Below are 22,275 nucleotides of genomic sequence, written 5' to 3' on the forward strand. Positions count from 1 at the left end.
CCTCATAGTTTCAAACAGTTTATGTTTTGAGGACGGATGGACTGAACATTTTGGTAAAGCATTTCGGTAAATTTCTCCTTGAAAATGACAGAGCAGTATAGTTTTTCACTGACTACGTTTAGGTAATGATATATCTGATATTTTGAAGTTCAAGTCTTTTGGTGAAACAATTTTGGTGTCTGATGCGTTTAAGAGACGTGAATGAAATTAATGTACTAGAATGCAAGTCATGCCGGTCGTCCTTTTTTCTTTTCTGTCCCACATGCTTAGAAATGTGTTAGTAATGGCCACACAACTTGTAATTTATGATGGGGGGATAGTAAAGCTACGCACTTTGTTTACAAACGATAGAAACTATGCCAATTTTAATATTTGAACAAATTATCTGTCGCTAACTTGTGGCAAATATGCTAAAGATCATTAAGCAAGAACAAAATATCACAAAACTCACTAATACTATTACTGAGTAATACGAAAATCCCGCCGTGTTTTCCGAACACCTCTTGAATTCGCCGCCCGATGTTAGAACTTCTAAGGGGTCCTAAAGCTAGGCACTCGATTTATCATGCAGAAAAATAGAATTTCCTGTGCCTCAATTTCTAAAATATGTTCATACTATTATAGGATAATATGAAATTAAAGAGAATATAGCTCAAAAATTCAAAACAGTTGTGGGTGTTCTCTAGTCTTGAGGACGCAATGATGATGATTTTTTTAAATATGTCATTATTTCTTCATCATTGACGTCTTGACACTCTCTCCATAGTGCCTTCAGCGAACGACCAAAACAAAGATGGATTCCCCCAAAAAATCCATCCTTTTAAACCGAATTAAAGAGCAATCATTTAATTTTATTAATTCTTACACCTTCCTACGCCTAATGCGTAGGAAGGTTTTAAATATTACTATTTAAAAATGTAAAAAAATGAAGATTTCTTACCTAACTGATGCCGCGTAGACCTCTCGTTCCACATGTAAACAACGGAAATACAATAGCGTTGACCCTTGAACCGCTTATGTATGACGTACTTCCGGAAAGCAATGCCGTCTTAACGAACAATTTAGAGATAAAAAATCTTATATAACAAATATTAAAATTTATTTTGTGATCATAAATAATTTATATATATTGATATGAATTATTTATGATCACAAAATAAATTTTAATATTTGTTAAATAAGATTTTTTATCTCTAAATTGTTCGTTAAGACGGCATTGCTTTCCGGAAGTACGTCATACATAAGCGGTTCAAGGGTCGACGCTATTGTATTTCCGTTGTTTACATGTGGAACGAGAGGTCTACGCGGCATCAGTTAGGTAAGAAATCTTCATTTTTTTACATTTTTAAATAGTAATATTTAAAACCTTCCTACGCATTAGGCGTAGGAAGGTGTAAGAATTAATAAAATTAAATGATTGCTCTTTAATTCGGTTTAAAAGGATGGATTTTGGGGGGGAATCCATCTTTGTTTTGGTCGTTCGCTGAAGGCACTATGGAGAGAGTGTCAAGACGTCAATGATGAAGAAATAATGACATATTTAAAAAAATCATCATCATTGCGTCCTCAAGACTAGGTGTTCTCTGCATTTAGAGATTTATTGCAGCCTCTGTAGAAAAAATTGAATAGGAATCGTTCGTCACTGCACTCTGCAGTCACAATTCCACACAAAGTGCGCATTTGCAATTAAAAACTGCATGCGCGATGAGTGGTGCGTAGCTTTAGGACCCCCTACCATACAAAGCTGGGATGATGACAAACATGAAACGTGCTCGATTTTGTTGAATTTTCTTCTTTCGTTGAATTGATTGGTAATCAGAAATATTTTAGGCTTAACTGGGCCTTATTGGGAAATATTAAAGTCACCTCTCTTCTCGTGTCTGAGCTGTGTTCACCAGCATTTTCGCCAGGATGTGTCGGAAACCCGCCGATATTGAGTGGTGACTGGTGGCCAATTTTTTTTTTGCACATGTTTTGATTTTCACATGCGGGGTCCGTCATAAAAAATCGAAATGAAATACACATGTTTCACATCAAGCTCTGAATTCTTATTAATGATTATCATAGTCATACGCAAATTATTGTTAAAATATTACGATTGTTGTCTACATGTACCAAGGCAAGGTTACGTTGATCGCGTCAGTTTTCTGATTCGATTAAAGCGCAGTACTGCGCATTTGCGATCGATGGCGATGAATTCCATTCATGAATTCATCGTGCATAAATTATATCAGTACGAGCAGATGAGTAAGACTCGAACTGATCAAAATAAACTTCAAATGAATGGTGAATAGGCATCATAATTATACAATCGGTTTCATTTGGGGGGAATATTAATCAAGTAAGTAGTAGTTAAATTAGATGTTACTGTTTATTTTGGTGATTGTGTGATCCAAAAGAAACGGCCGGCCAGCGTATTTGATCTAGAGTTTTATTTTTTCGATGTACCAGGCCTGGATGTATTGAATTTGTAAAATCTGCAACTTTCGATGACATCGATCAAAAACCGATTCTAAAATAAATTTCAACCCAGGCTTAATAATGATATTACACATGTGCATGTCAGACCCCAAATTGCTCAATAATGTGATTACATGTATTTTTTTTCGCCATTATTTGTGTCTTTATCAATATTTGTACATGATTAGAAAATTATTAACAATAATTTCCATTAAAAAAACAAAACAAAAACTAACCAGAAAATTGTACATAAGAAGTATTTAAAAAAAGTTAAAGCAAACATAAAAAAACATTTTGATCAGAATTCCTCAGTTAAAGGGATAACCAGGTCAAGGGCTTTATTTATAGATTCAAACTCAAACTAGTATTTCATGTAATAAAATTGTTATAGTTGATTAAAATGAAATAAAGCATATTGATGAAATGAAAATTAAGCTTTGAAAGCCCATAGTCTGTAGCTTATGTCATTTTCTTAGATTGTGTGAATCCTTCTCACCCCCACTCATTCAATGAACAAGGTTATAATATAACCTTGTTCTCAGTTATATCTCCATGTGTGACAAAATAAGGGTGGCAATGTTTGGCTTATTTTCTCTTTTTCTTTGGGGCAAATGCTTGATTTTTTTACACTGACAGTTTCCATTAGACCTGTTAATTCATACTGCTTGGCTCTTATTTAAATTTGATTCTTTATATCATTTTTTCTTAATTAAAAATAGAGATCAAAAAATGAAAATTTTCTTGCCATATTACTTTCCACCAATAGAGGTCGTACACAAAAATATGCCCAAAATTCAAGTTTTTGAGCGCTCTGGTGAATACAAAAATTATTCCCACATTACTAACGATAAATAAATTAAAACTGTATGGAAATTAGTATTTTATTTCTTAATTTTTATTTTTCCACCCTTTTCTTGTTACCATAAAATCTCCAAATCTACATCATCAATTATCTTCAAAATATCATCAGATATGGGGACTTATTATGTCATGTGAACGAAACAAGTTCAAGGTCAAAAGGTCATCATGACGTCATCTAGACGCCATTTTGTAAAATCACATTATAAATCGTATCTTCATTATCAATTATCAAAAATTAACCATATTTACATCACATAAACTTCAGGTCAAGGGTCAACTGTCCATGTCATCAAAGGTCATGTAAAGGTCACGACGTGCGCATACGCACGCGTCAAAAATTTCAAAATGATCAAAATCGCTTTTTGACCAAAGTAGAGTATGTTTCATGTGATTTTAAGCATTTCAAAAATGTGCGCGTGCGCACGGTTACGCGCGCGTAACGGCACTATAAAACATAGGATCGCCTTTTTTTTCATATCAATGCACCGATAATATAATTCTGAACAATTTGATACCTTGATCAACCTTCTACGACAAGTAATAAAGGAATTAGCCTCCATCAAAGTTTACAGCACGCGGGCGCGCGCGCACTAACCATAGACAATATATGTGCAAAAACATGCCTTTACAAAATTCATTATAGCTCTTAAGGTAGTCCGTTGACCCCCATTTTTTTTTTCATATTCGAATAGAGTATGGATGGGAGATGTGATTTCATGTCACATTTGACCCGAAATTTTATCATGACGTCATCAAAATGGCATCGGAACTCAAAATTCCCATTTTGCTACTTATGACGTCATCATAATTATGCAAATTTGACTCTAACTCTGTAAATATTTGTCAATTTTCGTTCAGTTTTCAATATGTTGTAGCTGAGAACATGCTCTTCTTAATTTGATGGCTTCATTCACTTTTAAAGGAATGGATCATCCTGAAAAATGGCAAGTTATAGAGGCATGTCATTTTCGCTCATTTTATGTGCAATCTCTATGGGAAATGACTTTTTCTCAAAACTGGATTTTACATTCCTCTATTTCGCGAGCCATATCTCCTTTTCTGTTTATTGGTTTTCTCTGAGCTTTGAGTATGTTGTAGCTGAGATTGTAAGCTATCGCATGTGTGGTCTCCATTTTCCGATCAGATGCCTGGATCATGCCCGTATTTCACTTGCAAAATTGGATTTCAGATCTTCTCGTTTTGCTTATGTGTTAAGTCTATGGGAAGCGTGTAGCTCAATGGGTAAGACATCAGACTTGCGTCCTTAGGGTCCCCGGTTCGAACCCAAAAGTGGACATAAATTGTTTTTCTTTTTTTTTCTTTTCAACATTTTGCAAATGTTCCTTAATCACCAGTACAAGGTATATAAGTTCAAATATCGCACAATTAAGTAGATTAAAATCGTTTTTAATAAGCCTATAACATGTACAATGTGTATCGCCTACACCTACATGTATTTCACATATTCTCATTTCCCTCTTTTTCAAGAGTATTCAACATATTCTTTTCATAAGAAAAGTTCAGTTTTCATGCTGATGATCATATTTATCTCAATAAACATGCTGATTATCTTCGTGTTCATAAAATCAGAAACAGATCACCTAATTCGTCCTCATGACGAATTAAAATTCTAGTTTGCATTCAATTCCAATTGGAAATTCAGTTACAAAAATTGTAGATATATCTTACTTACTCCAAAAATTTATTTAAAACATCAATAGCTTAAATTGTACTGTATTAAGTGTGCACTGCTGTTTCATTAATATACAGAAAATTTCATCATTCCTTGGGGAAAAAAAATTAAACGATTTAAAACTGTTTTAAAATGTTTTAAACAAAAAAAAAAAAAAAAAAAAAAAATTATTACAACCATGGTTTCAAGTCACATCACTAAATTCAAAGATCATTTAAGGTTATTGAACTGTGGCCATTTTGGAGGTAATTATTAGATTGCTGTCATAACTTTCAAAGTTTATAGATATACATGTAGTGTATAAAATATGGATATAGGGGTACTCAAGTACATCACTGTCAAGTCTTAGGTCACATGATCAAGGTCGAATGTCATTTATTGTCAAGGAACATAGTATTATGTCATTATATGAATGGTGTTTTTTGTAAATAATTATTTTATAATAGTTTTCAAAGTCAGCACTGCTGCTATATTGAATCGCTTGGTGCAGGTGAGACTGCCAGAAGCGCTCTACTTGTTGCAGTTTAGATATTATACATGTATATGAAGTTTTTTATATGGATTTTGTACAATGGTGCTTTAAATTCTTACTAATTTTTCTCAAACTTATTGAGATCCCTATGCCCCTAGAGTGCTCTATTTAATTCTATCTGTTGAGATATCAATAAATGACTAGTTTCAAATAAGCCTGTCAAAATCTACATACTTATATACATCCACCTTAAGAGTTGGAGCTGACATTAGCAGAGCTGCAAAGTAGTACGGATTTTCAGTATTTAGTACTGAAAAATGAGAAAAATACTGATGGTTTCATGCAAAATACTGATTTCTCAAGTTTCAGTTTTATGTGTTGTCCTATGGTATTTCTTTGAAAATACTGATTTCCTCGCCAAAATACTGATTTTCAGCTTTAGAAATACTAAAATGTTCTTGTTCAGGTTGGCAGCTCTGCATTAAATACAAAGCACATAAACAATTGTCAAAAAGGTTAGGGCCAAATGAATTAAAACTGAAACTTGTTATTGTTTTCCTTCCCCCTCCCTCAACTTTCTGTTGATTATTCAGCCCTTCAGGCAAACTGGTTCAGATTGAATATGCACTAAATGCTGTTGCTGCTGGTGCTCCATCTGTTGGTATCAAAGCATCAAATGGTGTTGTCATAGCAACAGAGAAGAAGCACAAATCTGTCCTTTATGAGGAACAGAGTGTTCATAAGGTAGAAGTCATCACAAAGAACCTTGGTATGGTATACAGCGGCATGGGACCAGACTACAGGTAAGTTTGTCAAGTACTGATGTGATCTACTTGTAACGTTATATAGAAGGAAAAAAACATGCTCTCCATAATACCTGTTAGAGATAAACATCATACTGTATGGAATGTATTCATAACATCAATACATTCATATGAAAACACACTTATTTAAGTTTAGATCTCATATCTTTTTCCACTGTGTAGAGGGTAGTCTAATGGGGAGTGAAGATTTGAATGTCATCCAATATAAATCTCTGGCAGTGACTTTTCTTTTTTCTTCATTTTATATCATGAGATTTACAATTTTAGAAAAGATCTACATTGCTGGTTAGTTCTTTTGTCATGAAGAAACATACTTTTATTCACACATGATTTACTACATAGTCATTGTTATCTCATTAATACATATTAATAGATTTATTGCACAGGGAGTCTTATTCTTCCTGTTTAGTGGGGGTTTTTTCACATCATTTTAACAGATAAAGAATGCCAAACTCTGATAACCCTTTTAATTGCTGGACTTATGTATTTGATGGAAATATGATAGTTATTTATGTGGTAAGGAATAATGTATTTGTTCATCTTTTGTTTAAAATGAAACAGGCTGATGGTGAGACAAGCAAGAAAACTAGCTCAGAATTATTTCTTACAGTATCAAGAGCAAATCCCTACATGTCAGCTCGTCCAAAGAGTAGCATCTGTCATGCAGGAATACACTCAGAAAGGGTAAGGATGCTCAAAGAGAGTGGTTGCAACACTGAACACTCCACTAATATTTATTATTCTTGAAAAGGTAGACATCTGAAATTATTTCACTAAATGAACCTGCATAATTATATATACATGCATATATGTACATACATCATTTGGAATTGTGAGACCTCTTGAAATTGTTTAAAGCCTGTGTATAGCTTTGGTAAAGGGTCAATTATGTGATTGATAATCGAATATCATCTAATGTGACAGTCTTACTAAAGCGTAGAGACCGTTAGATATTTTTCCAAATGCACTTCTCTGAGAAATTTTCAAATATTCAAATCTTGGATATATAGCGCCCTCTCTCGGCGATGCTTGTTTTAAATTAAAAAATGGGCATTCAAGCACTTATCTTATAAATTTAGTGATTAGATATCCAAAGGTTACAGACAAAGAAATATCTTGAAAGTTTCAGCCCATTCCATGATTTGGAATAGGATTTAATTGAAAGACAAAAACATACAGATATTCTAATTTGATCGGGTGACCCGATCAAGTTAGATTTTCATGTAAAATCGCAAAATTTATCCTGTAAAACACATTTTCATTTCATATCCTCCACATCATAACTGTTATAGGGCATATCCATTTATATTAGCTAGCAATGAATTGGAATAGTGAAAGGTGCATTTTGGTGGATTTACCAAAACTATACACAAGCTTTAAATGTAGTCATTACCAGAATATGTATATATCTATATTTCTATCTGACCTGTATCTGTATGTTTTTTCCAATTCCATGCATATTTGATCCTCCAAAGAATACTAGTATAATACAAGAGAGAAGTGGTATTCTAACTACAGATGTAATATATTGTTCAGCAGCACATTCTGTCAATAAAATGACATTTTCATATAGGTATACTTTCACTTATAAATACTATCTGTTCCCATAAGTTTGACAATGCTTTTACTATGTTGGCTTTGTTAGAAGATGACCAGCTCATGAAAGACTACACACATGTTTAACTGGTGTACATGTACAACTTAATTCTGTTTAACCCCTTCTAGCTTGTTATGATGATGTGGTGATGTCATTATACATTGTAGGAATGAGTTTCGGCATTGTTTCATGAAGGCATCAGCACTGAAAAGTTGTCTTTATATGCAGTTACTGTAGAATGATGAGGGCCTCTCGACTAATTAAAACCAAAGATTCAACCGAAATTGTCATTGAATGACAACTACCCATATGACATCCCATATGAAACGATGTATTTGGTCTGTCTGTAAGGGTGGAAATTTGCAGATTCAACAACAAGAAATGAATATATACACATATACATGTATATCTTTATATGAAATATATGTCAACATTTAATGACAAAATAGGACTTACATGCATTCCTTTCCAGCACATCAGATCAGGTTTGTCATGATATGATGTCTTTTATTCCTCTTACAGTGGTGTACGTCCTTTTGGTGTTTCTTTACTTGTTGCTGGTTGGGATGCTGATGAAGCCAGACCATACCTATTCCAGTGTGATCCCTCAGGGGCATACTTCCCTTGGAAGGCTACAGCCATGGGCAAGAATCATGTCAGTGGAAAGACATTTCTAGAGAAGCGTTACAATGAAGACATGGAGCTTGAAGATGCAGTCCACACAGCCATTCTCACACTTAAGGTAGTTTATTAATAAATAATTATTTAGGCTTGAAACAGGTGTTCAACATATTGATATGGTCTTTCAAACTGGAAAAATAAAAATTTTTGCTGTGCAATTGAAAATGAGTTCGTAAAGCGAGATTTTGTGCCCATCAGGGAGAGTAATTTATCAAGCTTGGTTATAAATAGTTATGAATATTCTTACATGTAGTTGAGAGACAAAATACCTGATGCATTGATCAATTTAACATGTTTTTCTAGTTGCAATACTTTTTTGATATGGATGGCTATACATTGTTCCTTCATTTCTATCTCACTTTTTTAGCCCTATCCAGGCCATGGGGGGGGGGGCCTCGGAGGCTACCCTCAACAATATGTGCAATAGTTTTGTTGCGCAAATGTTTTTTATTACTGTGCCGCTCGCTTAATTTTTACTTTTAAATCTTGCGCAAATTTTGAGACCAATTTTGCGTCACCCGGGTACACGGTTCCAAAATTATGCAACATTATGTAAGTGCATGTCAGACCAAAAATTGCTCAAGAATATGATTTTGTGTACAAAGTCATTGCAAATTGTGTTTTCAACCAAAAATCTTAAATGTATGATTATTTTTAGTTTTGCTGGACTAAATGTTTTATTTTTTGCTGTTTATGATCTTAGAAGAGTCCTCAACAAATTTCATTGAAAAAACAATGAAGAACAAGAGATAAAAAAAAAAAAACCCAAAGAAATACATAAGAAATTGATCTGATGTAGCAATTTTTTGTCATATACACTTGCTAAGGACACTACAAAGAGTTTCTTTACCAAATATTAGAACATTTAGAGATTTATTTAGGAAGTTAAAGGAGAATGAAACCATTGGAAAAAGATAGCTTGTGTGAAAACAGAAAAATCAAAGAAACAGATCAACAAAAGTTTGAGAAAAATCGGACAAATAACGAGAAAGTTATGAGCATTTGAATATTGCGATCACTAATGCTATGGAGATAGCAAATTGGCAATGCGACAAAGATGTGTGATGTCACTTGTGAACAACTCTCCCCATTACTTTAGTATATATTTCACTTGAATTGCCTCTTTTATCACATCTATCCATAGATCATGTGTTCTTTCTACATGAGGGCATGTAATACATATTTTTTAAGAATACATCATGGATAGAGAGTTTGTATCATCATAAGAAAAAGCAAAAAGAGACATTTTGAGGGTATTTTATAGTCCACCAAAGGGAAAGTTGTTCATCAGTGACATCACACATCCTTGTTGCATTGCCAATGGGAGGATCTCCATAGCATTAGTGATTGCAATATTAAAATGCTCATAACTTTCTCATTATTTGCCTGATTTTTCTCAAACTTTCTTTATTCTTATTCTTTGATATTTCTGTTTCTACACAAGCCTATTTGTTCCAAAGGTTTCATTCCCCTTTAAGGAAAAAAGTATGATTTTACATAGGCCTACTAATTACACAAGAATTAGCATAATCACTTAATAGCAATTTGCATTAAATTAATTACTACACAATTTTGTAGATTATGTCCCAGACAACCTGCGTGCCAATTTTCGGCTCGATCACATGGTCGGCAGTCGAGATCTCAAGGGGGGGGGGGCCTGGGAAGCCATTGAAGTCAATGTATTATTGGCCTGGTTCCTTACATTTAGAACCAGGCTGATAATATATACATTGCAGTCAGTCGGCAAGCCCTGAAAAAGTAGCTTCTTTTATCCAAGTGATATTCATGACTATAGGGTTTTTGCATTATTAATGAGCTTGGTGCGAAGCAAAACACCTCTTTTTATTCTGCCATTGCTGCTCTAAATATTAACCAAATTTCATGTTTTTGGTATCTTTGTAAAGAAGAAGAATCATTCTTTCAGGTCATGTGTTTAGAATTTTCAAAAAATATTGTAATATAGAGAAAACTTTTGATATAAAACATGAAACAAAATGATTTTTTTCATGCAACAAATGTTGTTTTCACACTTGATTTCTGTTTGAGCACAAATGATTTTTAGATCATAATAAAGCTGAAGATCTACGCTTTAATATGATATAATTTGTATAAGAAGATGTATCTTAGATGGGTCAGCAGCCAGCTTTTCATAGGCCAAGTACATTTAGCAGCTCAAAAACAAGAATACTGCACTCTGATTGGTCACAGAGACCACACACCCACGCTAATTCCAATGTTCCCCACACTGGGCCTCTGCAAGGTCACACTCACCATGTGGTAATCTCTTCAAATAACCCGCGCCTGTTGTGAAAACATTATTCAGCCAATCAGAACTCTGGATTTTATGTTACTCAGAAATTTTAGAAATCTCGTCTTGCATCTTGATGGAAAAAGCTGGCTGCTGACCCATCTAAAAGATGCCACATATCAAGAGTGACATTGTAAGAAAGTATAGAGTTTGAGCTTTCTGATGATATAAATAATGTTGGTACCTGAAACACAAAATGTTGCACAATTTGCAAGTGAAAACAGAGGAAGAAAATTCTGTTTGATGCATCTTTTCTGGTAAAAATTCACTTATTTATCAAAATATTTTATTCAAAAGAAATAACCAATATGAAAAAGTAACATTTACTCTTCTCAATGGTACAAAAATAATCAATTTTACTCCAGGAGAAAGTGGTTAAATTCTTTGAGAAAGAAAGTCTCACAATTCACGAGATTTTGCAGGGACATGAATTCAGCCACGAGAGGACTTGGATAAATCTTGCCCATTTGCTCATTAACACAGGGGCTTGCCGACTGACTGATTGACTTCAATGGGGCGAATTATGTATTCATGAGGTCATATCTTGGGGGGGGCCACGGACCAATTCCCATCATATTTTGGTTGTGGGGGTTTTTCATCATGCTCTACCAAAACTATGGTATAAAAAATGCTGAAATGCATAAAGTGAAAATTGGTGATATCACAGTTCGGTACTCTACAGCAGCTAAGCTTTAATGCCCATCATCCTTTTCTTGTTATCTTCTATAGGAAAGCTTTGAAGGTCAAATGAACGAGGACAACATCGACATAGGAATATGTAATGAGACAGGATTCAGAAGGCTTGCTCCTGCAGAAGTAAAGGATTATCTTGCATCAATAGCATAACATTTCATCAATATTTTCATATCTTCCTACCTGCCACATGTGCCCTTTCTATTTGGATACCTTTTCATGGAACTCTTTGTTTTATATTTCATGTATGGAATGATTGAATAATGAATATGACTTATGAGTGATCATTTTCACTTTGTGCCCTACCTTTAAAAAAAAAACAACGCTGGGGAACTGATTCATTTTTTTAATTATTTTTTTAGAGTCATATATTGATTGCAACCATAAAAATGGGATTAATCAAATGATCATAAAGATATAGCAAAATTAAATCAGAGTGCCATTATTATGATACAGGAGCAAGTTAAGTTAGTGTGCAACAGTCAGTATCAGTACAGATTTTTCTCAAACCTTAGCTCTTAAAAAAAATCTTTTATCAGTCACTGTGATGCCAGATACTCATTGTATATGAATTAGAATGGGAAATTTCTTGTTTTTTATGTCAAACATGAAACTTGATTGCCTTGAGCCCCCCCCCCCCTCCCCCTCCCCTGATGATATGATAGACAGACATGTGTATACCGAGGTATCTCAAAAAGATAGGCAGTGGTTAGGTAGCAAGATATGATAAGTTGTACATTGTATTTGCATAAAATGTAATTAAAAAGAAAGATTACCCTTTCTTATTGTATATTGTCGGTTCTAATGTATGATAATGGCTAATTTGTGATTCCTGGAAATATCTTTGTCTTGTTCCACAAGAGTTGTGAAATGATATTTTTTCCTTTTTTTCAGCCACAATATTATGTTTATTTGTTTAGCAGTCACTTCTGTGAATCTTGGTGCAGTCTGATATCAGTCTGAACCATTCAGTTTGGGGTATTGATATACTACCACAATGTTATCCTGGATTAATATTAGCAGCATTATTTATCCTGATTTGATGTTGCTATCACACACAAGCACCATGGAGATCTGGAATGTGTTTGAACTAAGGGAATCCAAATAGGAGATCACCATGAAGATTGGGGATGTTGAAGTATCCATCGGTTGCTTTTAAAAAGATGCTTAGAAAAAAGGACATACACATAGCAGTTTCCCATAAAATCTGTGACCAGTGATTTCCCATTACTGTTGCATATACATGTAATTTGGAAATTATGATGCATCATCTCTTGTCAAAGTTGTTAACAAGCCGTGAATACATGCATATAAGTGAAGTTAATTATATATAAAAAGAGATCAGGTCAGTTCAATTTATTCGTTTTCTCAGCATAAAAAACAATATACAATATGTACAAGAATTAAGATGACATCTATGAGAGAAAAAAGGAAACTACAGAAAAGGTTAATGAAAACTTGTGAGTTGTAGCTCCCAGTAATTTGATTAAAATACATAACAAAATTCAATGAAAAAAATATACACAGTTACACATTGCATCAGAAATCACCAGCATACATGTAATTGTTTAAATGTAAAAAAAAATCCTTTCTTAATGGATATACATGCAATTCCTTGTCAATTTCCACATCTCCACAACTTCATAACGTATATTTTTACCTCAGGATCAAAACACCAAGTGGTTTAACAATTTTATTTCATTTCTTGCAGTTGTAAATCTTTTCTTTCTTTGTAAAAGAGAGAAGTAGCTGACATATGAACTAATATTATGTTTTATTGTGTTTAGATTTTATTAATTGATTCCTTTTCTAAGCAAATATTCAAATAAAGATACTGATGATACTATGAGATGTGGCTGATTAACCATGCATAGTTTATGCATTGTTCTCTTTTACAGGAAATTGTGCATTACATGTATAGTACCTAATTTTTTTTTTATTGAAAGAAGGGCAATGGTGCTCTCAGAAAATTCCCAGTTCGTTATTTAAACATTGTACCTTATGAGCTTGTAATCCTCTGTAAATTATCCAACTCTTCATGAGATTAGAAGTCGTATGGATGGCATACATTAAACGTTTTGTTCAACAAGTTTTTGTGTATAATTGAAATCTTCTGTAAATAAAGGACAATTTTTGTTTAGTTTGTAGTCCACAGAATGTGTGTTAATACAGTGCATATCAATGAAAAGTTTAGAGTCAATTCCTGGAAATTGAAGAATATACAAGAAATATATATTCTTGGGTTTAGGTCTCATCTATCAAATGAAAGTATATATTTTGACAGAATGTTACACTTGAGTGAGCACTATCCATTTTTGTAAAGCTTGCAGAAATAAATTTGCACAGAAATTATCATTTTCACAGACACTGTGTCAAAGGAAAAAGGCGAAAACAAACTGACCGTTCAGTACATTTCTCATACATGTCTTTTACATTTTTTAGCCAACTGAAATAAAACATGCATTTAAACATTTTGTAATAACTTTGCCACCCAAATTAACATTTTAACCACAGGTAAGCACAGCCTTTACCTTTTTCATGCCAGCTGGATCTGAATGTAAACAAAAGTCTATTTCAGACATCTCCAGTATTTTTTCATTAATTTTTATCATTTAAAGTAGGTTTAGATTTCATATTTGATTGTTTCTCAACACTTTTCCCAAGTTTGACAATGATTGACAAAATGAAAATTAAGCATATGCCATTCTTTAAAGTTCTTTTTAATGTCAATCACAGCTCCATATATTAAAGCAGATACATGTATCATCACAATGGCCTTAGTGTGTGAGGGGGGGGGTGCAGTGGTGCTCTTTGAAGTGTGTTGGGCAAGGAAACAAAGTTGAAGAGATAAAGGATATCTGCAAATCAATGTTTCTAGCTAAAGCCCATGTGTTCATGATGATTAACATCTACCTTTATCCAACGTTCTCGCTCCCACGCGTCACGCTTGTCGGCCGCCGACAACCCTGAAAATTTTCAGAGCAAATCCGACAACCGTGGCCGACAACTGTAAAACAGGCCTAGATCTACACACAAAAAAAGAATATATTAAAAAAAAACAATTTGCTTTTCAGATCCTAAAATAAACTTGTCGATTATTTCGTACACGATTTCTTCCCGGGATTTCTTTGACTCACTCAAGCATGGACCTACGATACGACCTCGGCTCGAGGCCCAAGATGTTTACCTCGCATTTGCGTATCGCGTTGTCTGTGAAATGATAGTAAATACGCTCAAAAATAACCACATACATGTTCATGTACATTTATTTCCAAGTTGTGCGCTAATCATTTTTCATGATTTTCAAAAGTCAAGTGAGTGGAAAGATTTTTTGACGGTTATATCGCCATTTGCTTGACGAGATCTGTACCAATGTTTACATTTGGAAAATGCTTTAGGATATTACAAATAGTTTAACATGATTATTCTACATAGGCGTATCCGGGGGGGAGCCCCCTACCCCCATTGGCAGAGCAAAAAAAGAAAAAAAAGGGGGAAGAAAATAAAAAGAAGGGGAAAGAAAGGAGGAAAAAGAATAAGAGGAGGGGGACGAGTGAATAAAATAAGGTCAGGGGAAGACTTGGAAAATGATTTTAAAATATATATTTCATGTCACTTTATCCAATTTTCACTCGCGCTTCACGCTCGCATAGCCGGTTCGATGAGATACACCCGGAGATACATATCTTGCTCAATAGGCTGCTATGAAGCTTAAAATATAAAGTTTTAAATTCAATATACAAAACATATTTCAGCTCGGACATTGAGCTTTTATTATTTTGTTTGATTTACAATTTTTTTAAAGCGCTTTGTAAAAAATCAAGTTGAGAAACAAAGAAATACATGAGAAGTTATTAAACTAAACTTCAGAAAAAAAATTGATACCTATCTTTCTTTATATGCATCGGTTCAGATTCTGAAAAAAGGAGTATATCTAACAAAATATAGCAATTCACTGAGCGGATTTATTTATGGATCTACAGCTAAATCATGCAAAATGAGCATAGTGATTACAATAATCAGAACTCAAATAAGATTTTTTTTTCTACCCACATAAAATCTTAAAGATATTGCTGCCTTTGTTGTCTCAACAATAACTTTCACTTTATCTGTTTATCGGGATTTCAGAGCACGTGTTTATAAGCATGGGGAACCAATACATAACGCGACCAAGAATTGAATAAAGGTCTACTCAAAATACAGTCCGATATATCAGTTATCTATCTGAGTCACATATGCAGACGTGCGAATTTATTCTCAGAGGTAAGGTGGGATATCATGGAAGAGAGTGACACACAGCTGGAGAGAAGGAGTTCGAGAAAAAAAGAAAGAAAGTCATATTTATCTTATTTCGTTTGATTTTATTCATATCTTAATTGCTTCGAAACGACTAGAATACTAAAATACAAATTTAACAATAAACCCCCACCATACTCATGTTTGTATATCTCCTATAGTTTATAATCTTCCTAGATTTGAGCTGTCAAAATCATCTCTGCACCCCAATTTTCTTGTAGCAATAGTGTGACCATAGGATTGCTCATTATCGCAATACTAGCTCATTAGTATTCGCATTGACCATTTTTTTTTATGTTGAATGACATACGTGAGAAATAATGACATTTGTAATGTTGTCATAACCACCATAAAAAAAATTATCTTCTATGATGATTTTTATTTTCTTCATATCATTGTGATTATCATTCATGTATATAGGCCTAGTATAAGTAGTAGTAGTAGCAGTAGTAGTAATAGTAGTAGGAGTAATAGTAGAGTAGGCCTACTTAGCAGCAGCAACACAATCATCGGTAGCAGTAACATTATTGTACCGACCCAGGAGGGGGATGATGATGATGATGGAGATACCAAAATGATAATTTGGACGTCATTAGTTTCAAACTAAAAAATATGATAGAGTGGTAGGCCTATACAGTGCGTATAAAAAACGGGATAGTTTTGAAAAGTCTATAAAATATTTGTTTCAAATTATGATATCGAAATTTTTATGTTACTAGATGCTCTGAAATCTTATCTTTGAAGTGCCATTAAAAAAATTGTTCATGCTTGAGCGAACACGGGACGTTTTTGTCGGGGGTTCAAAAAGAGGCTTGCGCCAAAATGGCAGAAATTCGAATTTTGATGGTCAGACTTCTTGCTAATCAGCAGACCTCTTAATCTTTTCATTATCTTTGTCATGTTTTTCGAATTATGCTGTAACTTTCATTTACAAATGTATTTTTTAACCTGAATTATTTAGTTTTTTCATTAAAACTTCTTTAACCTTTGAATTTTCCTTCATAAGTAAGAAAATAAGACTTTTTGTCAACCCATAAGCAAGAAGATTTGCATTATTAATTGGGAGAACTTGTAATTATTCAAATCGTATTTTATTATATGAAACAAATTATGTTATGGTACCTTTAAAAACTTGAATCATATTTTCAAGGGGTTATTGATTCCTTGACCAAGTTTAATTGTTTGCTTGACAGGACAAATATGAAAGGATTCCGAAGTGGCAATTTTATAGACTTTTTAAATCTGTCCCGTTTTTTATTTAAACGCACTGTATACTATTGATTGAATATGAATAGTCATTATTTGAAATGAAGAAGAGCTCTAGAAGATAAAGTTCAACTATATAATCGGTTCGAACATCATGGAAATAAACGTGAACGGTAAATCTCGATTACTGACTTGCCACTTTACACCATTATAAGAGCATTGGTTGGCACGTGTTTGCCCATCTGCTTTTACCAGCTAGCATCAAGTTTGTGCAGCGTCGAGGTATCAAATGTAATCCTTAGTAAATATAATGTGGGAGGCTATTAAAACGAAAACACGTCAACCACCTATTATGAGAAGATTTTCTTAAAACCGTTTATAATATGTCTACATTTATTTTGACGTATGTTAGCAAAGAGAAAGAGGAAAACAAAAACAAATAAAATGAAGACAAAAGTAGATAAAAGGAAAGAAAAAAAAGGAAAGAGAAGGGAAATGGTTAGGATAGGTTTCGGGATAAAGCATGCGTCGGTGGAAATATGCTATATTTTGAGAATGATAAACTGTCTGGTCACTCAGAGCTGTTCCAATTGCTTGATACCCTGTTCGGCATGTTCTCTGAGTTCCAATCCTTTTTGTAAAATTAAACAAGTTTATAATGCATTAAAAACAACTTGACTTTTCGAGCTCTCTGCACCGACAGTGAGATACGCATCCTGTTCCGAAGTGATTACCAAAAAAAGTGTTCAGATCGAGTTTCCCGGTCTTATAAACATGTAGGTCTAATCATTGCCAGAGAATTTCAGCCCACTGGCGCTTCGCGCTCGCAGCATTTATTTGATTGAGATTCATATCCTCTTTACAATTTTTCTAATGTTCAACAGTGTTTATACGCCAAGTGGCCCAAGTTCCATTTCGGGCTATTAGCTAGCATATAAAAAAAAATATTTAAGCTTCGCGTTTCGATCGCGCTCGCTTTGTGGATGATACAAAGCTTCTTCTTTATGACGTACATGCTTAATAAATTCTTCAGGTTTTAGACTGCATGAAATGTTAAACATTTTCAGATAGCACGAGCGCTCCCATCATTTATTTAGAAAGATACCCATGCAATGATACAGGACAGTCCCGTATTCTATAGGTTTAATAAATCTCAATTTCATTGCTTAATTTAAGATAACATCGATCTCATAATGCTAAATCTGTGAAGTTCATAATGGTTACAAAAGAGCACTTCGTATTAATGTCAGGAAATTTTCAGGTCGGATATAGGCCCTATCAAAAATTTCCAGCTTGCGCTTCGTGTTGGCGTAATATTTTGATTGGTGAGGTATCCTAATGATCGCGACCGCAAACGGTCCTAAAAAGTAGGCCTGTATTAGTTATTCCCCATAATCGCTCTTAATAGGTCTAAAAGTACCCCCCCCCCCAACACACACACGAATGTCAGTTAGGGCTAGATATTTTTATGTTTTATTTATTTCTATACGCAGGCCTATACTCTATATGCTTTTTGGAACAAACTTCCATTTCATTTTATAGGAATAGTAATTACATAAAGCAATTCAAACATTTGTATATAATAAAAAAAATCCCCTTCTTACTTTACCTGATTGATGTAGCTTTAATTAAAGTGTATTTTCCTATTTTCTTTCCCTCCCCCCCCCCCTTTTTGGCTATGCCTTTTTTTTATTTCGAATTGGAGGTTGCAGGAATTTGTGTAATTTTATCTTTTTATGTTTATTTGCTGCATATGTATGGGGACATTTTCAATAAGCAATTGGTGCTTTTTATGATCCCCACTGATACATGCAGGCCTATATGTATTGAATCTTTGATTAAATTGATTAATATTATTGTTGTTTTTGTTTTTATGAAGTGGAAATTAACAAATGTACGATACATTATTTTATGAGAAGGTAGATACCCCTGAAGATTAAGTTGAATTAAGCCAGGAATTTCCAAAAGGAGGGGAGGGCACATCTTCCCGATGAAAATTTGACAAGCAAAAAAAAGGGGGGTTAACCTAAAATTGAGGGCAATTTCGTCAGCGGAAAATCCGAAAAGTGAAAAAAAAAGTCCTCACTTTCAAAGCCTGGGGGCGCGCACTTGGGTATATTTACATAAGGTTACATAACGTTCAGTCCTGGACGCAGTATCTTCTGTTACTCTATAACGTTGGCGTATCTAGGGCATATGGTGCCTAGTCTACAAATGTAGACCCACATCTGCAGTGTGTGTACCTTAGCTGATTCAACGAGTCTGCATAGCAGACTAGGTCTACTGAGGCTGCAGAAGTGGGTCTACAACTTCTTTGAGCCACATCCACGAAACGTGGATGTGAGGCGGAGCTTGCTGAAACCCTCCGTTGCCAGTAGATACCATGATTGACAGCAGATTTGTGGAAGTAGGGGCAAGAGAGGGATTAGGATCCAGCTGTTATGACCATTTCTTATCTTGTGGAATGTATACAAATAAGGCCATTCCACAGGTATATAGGTCCATGGCTATATATACATGGGTAGATACATATAAATATCAAGGAGTTAGAGGTGATATCTCCTTGGAAATATCTTCTATGAGGAACGTGTATACAGAATATGAATATGTAGAAGATCACCCCCGTCATGTAATTGGGCCTAATAAGTAACATAAAAATAAACATTGCCCTTTCTTTCTTTTCCTTTCTTCTTTTTCGTTTTCTTTTTTTCCCTTTGATTCTTCTTGATTTTTTTCTTTTCCTCTTTCTTTCTTCTCTTCTGTTTTCTTTCTTTTTCTCTTCTTCTCTTCTGTTTTCTTTCCTTTTTTTCTCTTCTTCTTTTCCTGTGACCCCCTTACTTTCTTTTTCTTTCTTTCTTTCTTTATTTATTTCTTTCTTTCATTAATTCATTCATTCACTCTTTCCTTCCTTTCTCTTTCCATTTTTTTTCTCTTTCTCTCTCTCTTTTACTCTTTCATTCTTTCCTTTCCTTCTTTCTTATTTTTATTTTTCGTTTTTCTTTCACTTGCTCTCTCATTCTTCTTCCCTTCCTTAAAGTATCCTGTGTTTAAATTATGTATCTTTATCATTTCTACATTATAATGGAACCGATTGATTAATGTGCAGAACCGTTTTCTAAGATAAGAAACTATGTAAGCGATGACTTGTTCTCTCTTAATTTCTTCCCCTTCCTTCCTTCCTTTCTTTCTTTCTTTCTTCTGTATTCTTTTATATCTTTCCTTGTCTCTTTCTCTTCTTTTCCTTCCTTCTCACATCTTAATAAATTAAGTCTTGTTTGCCCTGCCATTAACATTTAGCTTCACATTTTCTTTATACATGTAATTCTATTCTTTCGACTTAAATGTTTTCTGTCTTCATTAAGCCTATTGTGAATGTGTTGATGTTTTGTTTTATGGCTAATATCAAATAAAGATAAATTGTATACATATTTCTTGAGATGAGATTCAGACATCGCCATTGCACATGAAATACAGAGGCCGCGGAAGCAAGGGGGGGGGGACCCAGTTCCAAAGCCGTGTACATAATCATGATAATCGTAAAAAGGACCATACATGTATATATGATTGTGATTTTTTTTTCGTCATCAGCCCCCACTTTGAAAACCATTCCACGTCCCCTGAAATATACACTGTTCATCACATCAAAATCATAGAAACTTGTCGATATTCTATTCTGAAAAACAGACAATTTAGATATTTGGAATTCATAAAAGTGTTATTATTTTATTCCGTATCTAATATAGAGCGTGAAACTTGTTGATATTGCGGCCTGAAAACTGGACATTTTAAAGCACATTGTATTATGAATAGGATGCACGGATGATATTTTTAACAATTCATGCAAACGCAAATCGCAAGCCGACTCTAAGTTTTTACATGTTTTATGAAATCCCATAAAAAGGGGATTTTAAGTAGTGTGTAATAGAATTAATATACAGGTATACTGGACCTACCAATCAAAAATGCTAGCGCAGAGCGCTATGCCTACTTTTTCACAATCAGACACCTCAGAAGGGATATTTTGAAACTTTAATGTAATACACAAAGACAATATGTACAGTACTTGACAAATTACATCATGCGAACGCACAGCGAAAGCTGAAAATGTTGATATTCACACCATAAAACGGACATTTTACAAAGCACTTATGAAAAAAATCATTTGTAAGACAAAATAATGAAAGCTCGATGTCCGAACTGAAATAAGATATGTATCTCATCGAACAGGCAATGTCAGCGCGAAGCGGGAGCGAAAATTTCACATATTTTTGTTATTTGTTATTTTCGTTCTGCCAATATAAGGGGGGGGCGGACACTTCGGGCCCACCCTGGATCCGCCTATGAAATGATATAAATAGCATACAATACAGCCAATATAACTGGTAAGCACATATTTAACAGACAACAAAGATCTGACCTACTTTCCACAATTCAAATCCAACAAATTAATATTTGGAAACAAAATAATTATCCATGTAAGCAGTTTGCACTAGTAAATAAAGCATCAAGGCATGTACATGTAGCTCCCGGGCATAACTATATGCAACTTTCACATCTTTGGCATCGACATTGCATGTGTTGACAAAGCTAATTGTTTTCATATTCAGTTCATTCAGCAGGATCGGCTGATTTAAATCACTATGATGATTATTTGTTTCAAATCATTATTGATTTAAAGGTCATATCCACCCAAGAAAAAAAAGTTTAATTGAATAAAATAGAGAAAAATCAAACAAGAATAACGCTGGAAACTACATCAAAATTGGCTGTAAAATAGAATAGTAATATAACATCTTAAAGTTTCGCTTATTTTTCACAAACCGGTGGGTGTTTAATAAAGCTGTTCGTAAGAGCGACTTTAAGAACGATTGGTGATCCTTTCTTGTGGTAAACAGTATATATATTGGCGATGATTTATGGCGTAAGAACTTGTGAACAGCTTTATGAAAAGGCCCTTAGTTATTATGGACAATTCAGTGATGTGAAAATTAGAGAGTCGATGGTGTCACTCACTATTTCTTTTGTATTTTCACTTTTTGAATTATACAACATTTCAATTTTTACGAATTTAGAAAATAGGACCCTCTTGTTTGAACGACAAAATGTTAAAACAATGTAATCCCACATGTTCAGGGGGGATGATTTTTTTTTGTTCATAAAAATATTTCATATTTCACATAATAA

At 34.0% G+C, this 22,275-nt stretch overlaps 1 protein-coding gene across 1 annotated transcript; it reads left to right on the forward strand.

The window, feature by feature from the left end:
* The first annotated feature begins 1 nt into the window (after window position 1).
* Window positions 2–13,678, forward strand: LOC121410287 (proteasome subunit alpha type-2-like). The gene is made up of 5 exons (XM_041602277.1): window positions 2–122; window positions 6,080–6,289; window positions 6,872–6,994; window positions 8,430–8,649; window positions 11,626–13,678. Exons 1-5 carry the CDS (start codon window positions 85–87, stop codon window positions 11,740–11,742), a joined length of 708 nt encoding a protein of 235 aa, XP_041458211.1. The 5' UTR covers window positions 2–84; the 3' UTR covers window positions 11,743–13,678.
* The last annotated feature ends 8,597 nt before the right edge of the window (window positions 13,679–22,275 follow it).

This window comes from Lytechinus variegatus, chromosome 3 (genome assembly GCF_018143015.1).
Source record: "Lytechinus variegatus isolate NC3 chromosome 3, Lvar_3.0, whole genome shotgun sequence".
NCBI classification, from domain to species: domain Eukaryota; kingdom Metazoa; phylum Echinodermata; class Echinoidea; order Temnopleuroida; family Toxopneustidae; genus Lytechinus; species Lytechinus variegatus.

Bases quoted from the DNA above. Each gene is read 5' to 3' on its own strand.
- LOC121410287 (XM_041602277.1), top strand. From the start codon at position 85: ATGACAGAGCAGTATAGTTTTTCACTGACTACGTTTAG. The intron at 123-6,079 runs GTAATGATATAT...TTGATTATTCAG, and splicing joins TTTTCACTGACTACGTTTAG to CCCTTCAGGCAAACTGGTTC. The intron at 6,995-8,429 runs GTAAGGATGCTC...TTCCTCTTACAG, and splicing joins CAGGAATACACTCAGAAAGG to TGGTGTACGTCCTTTTGGTG.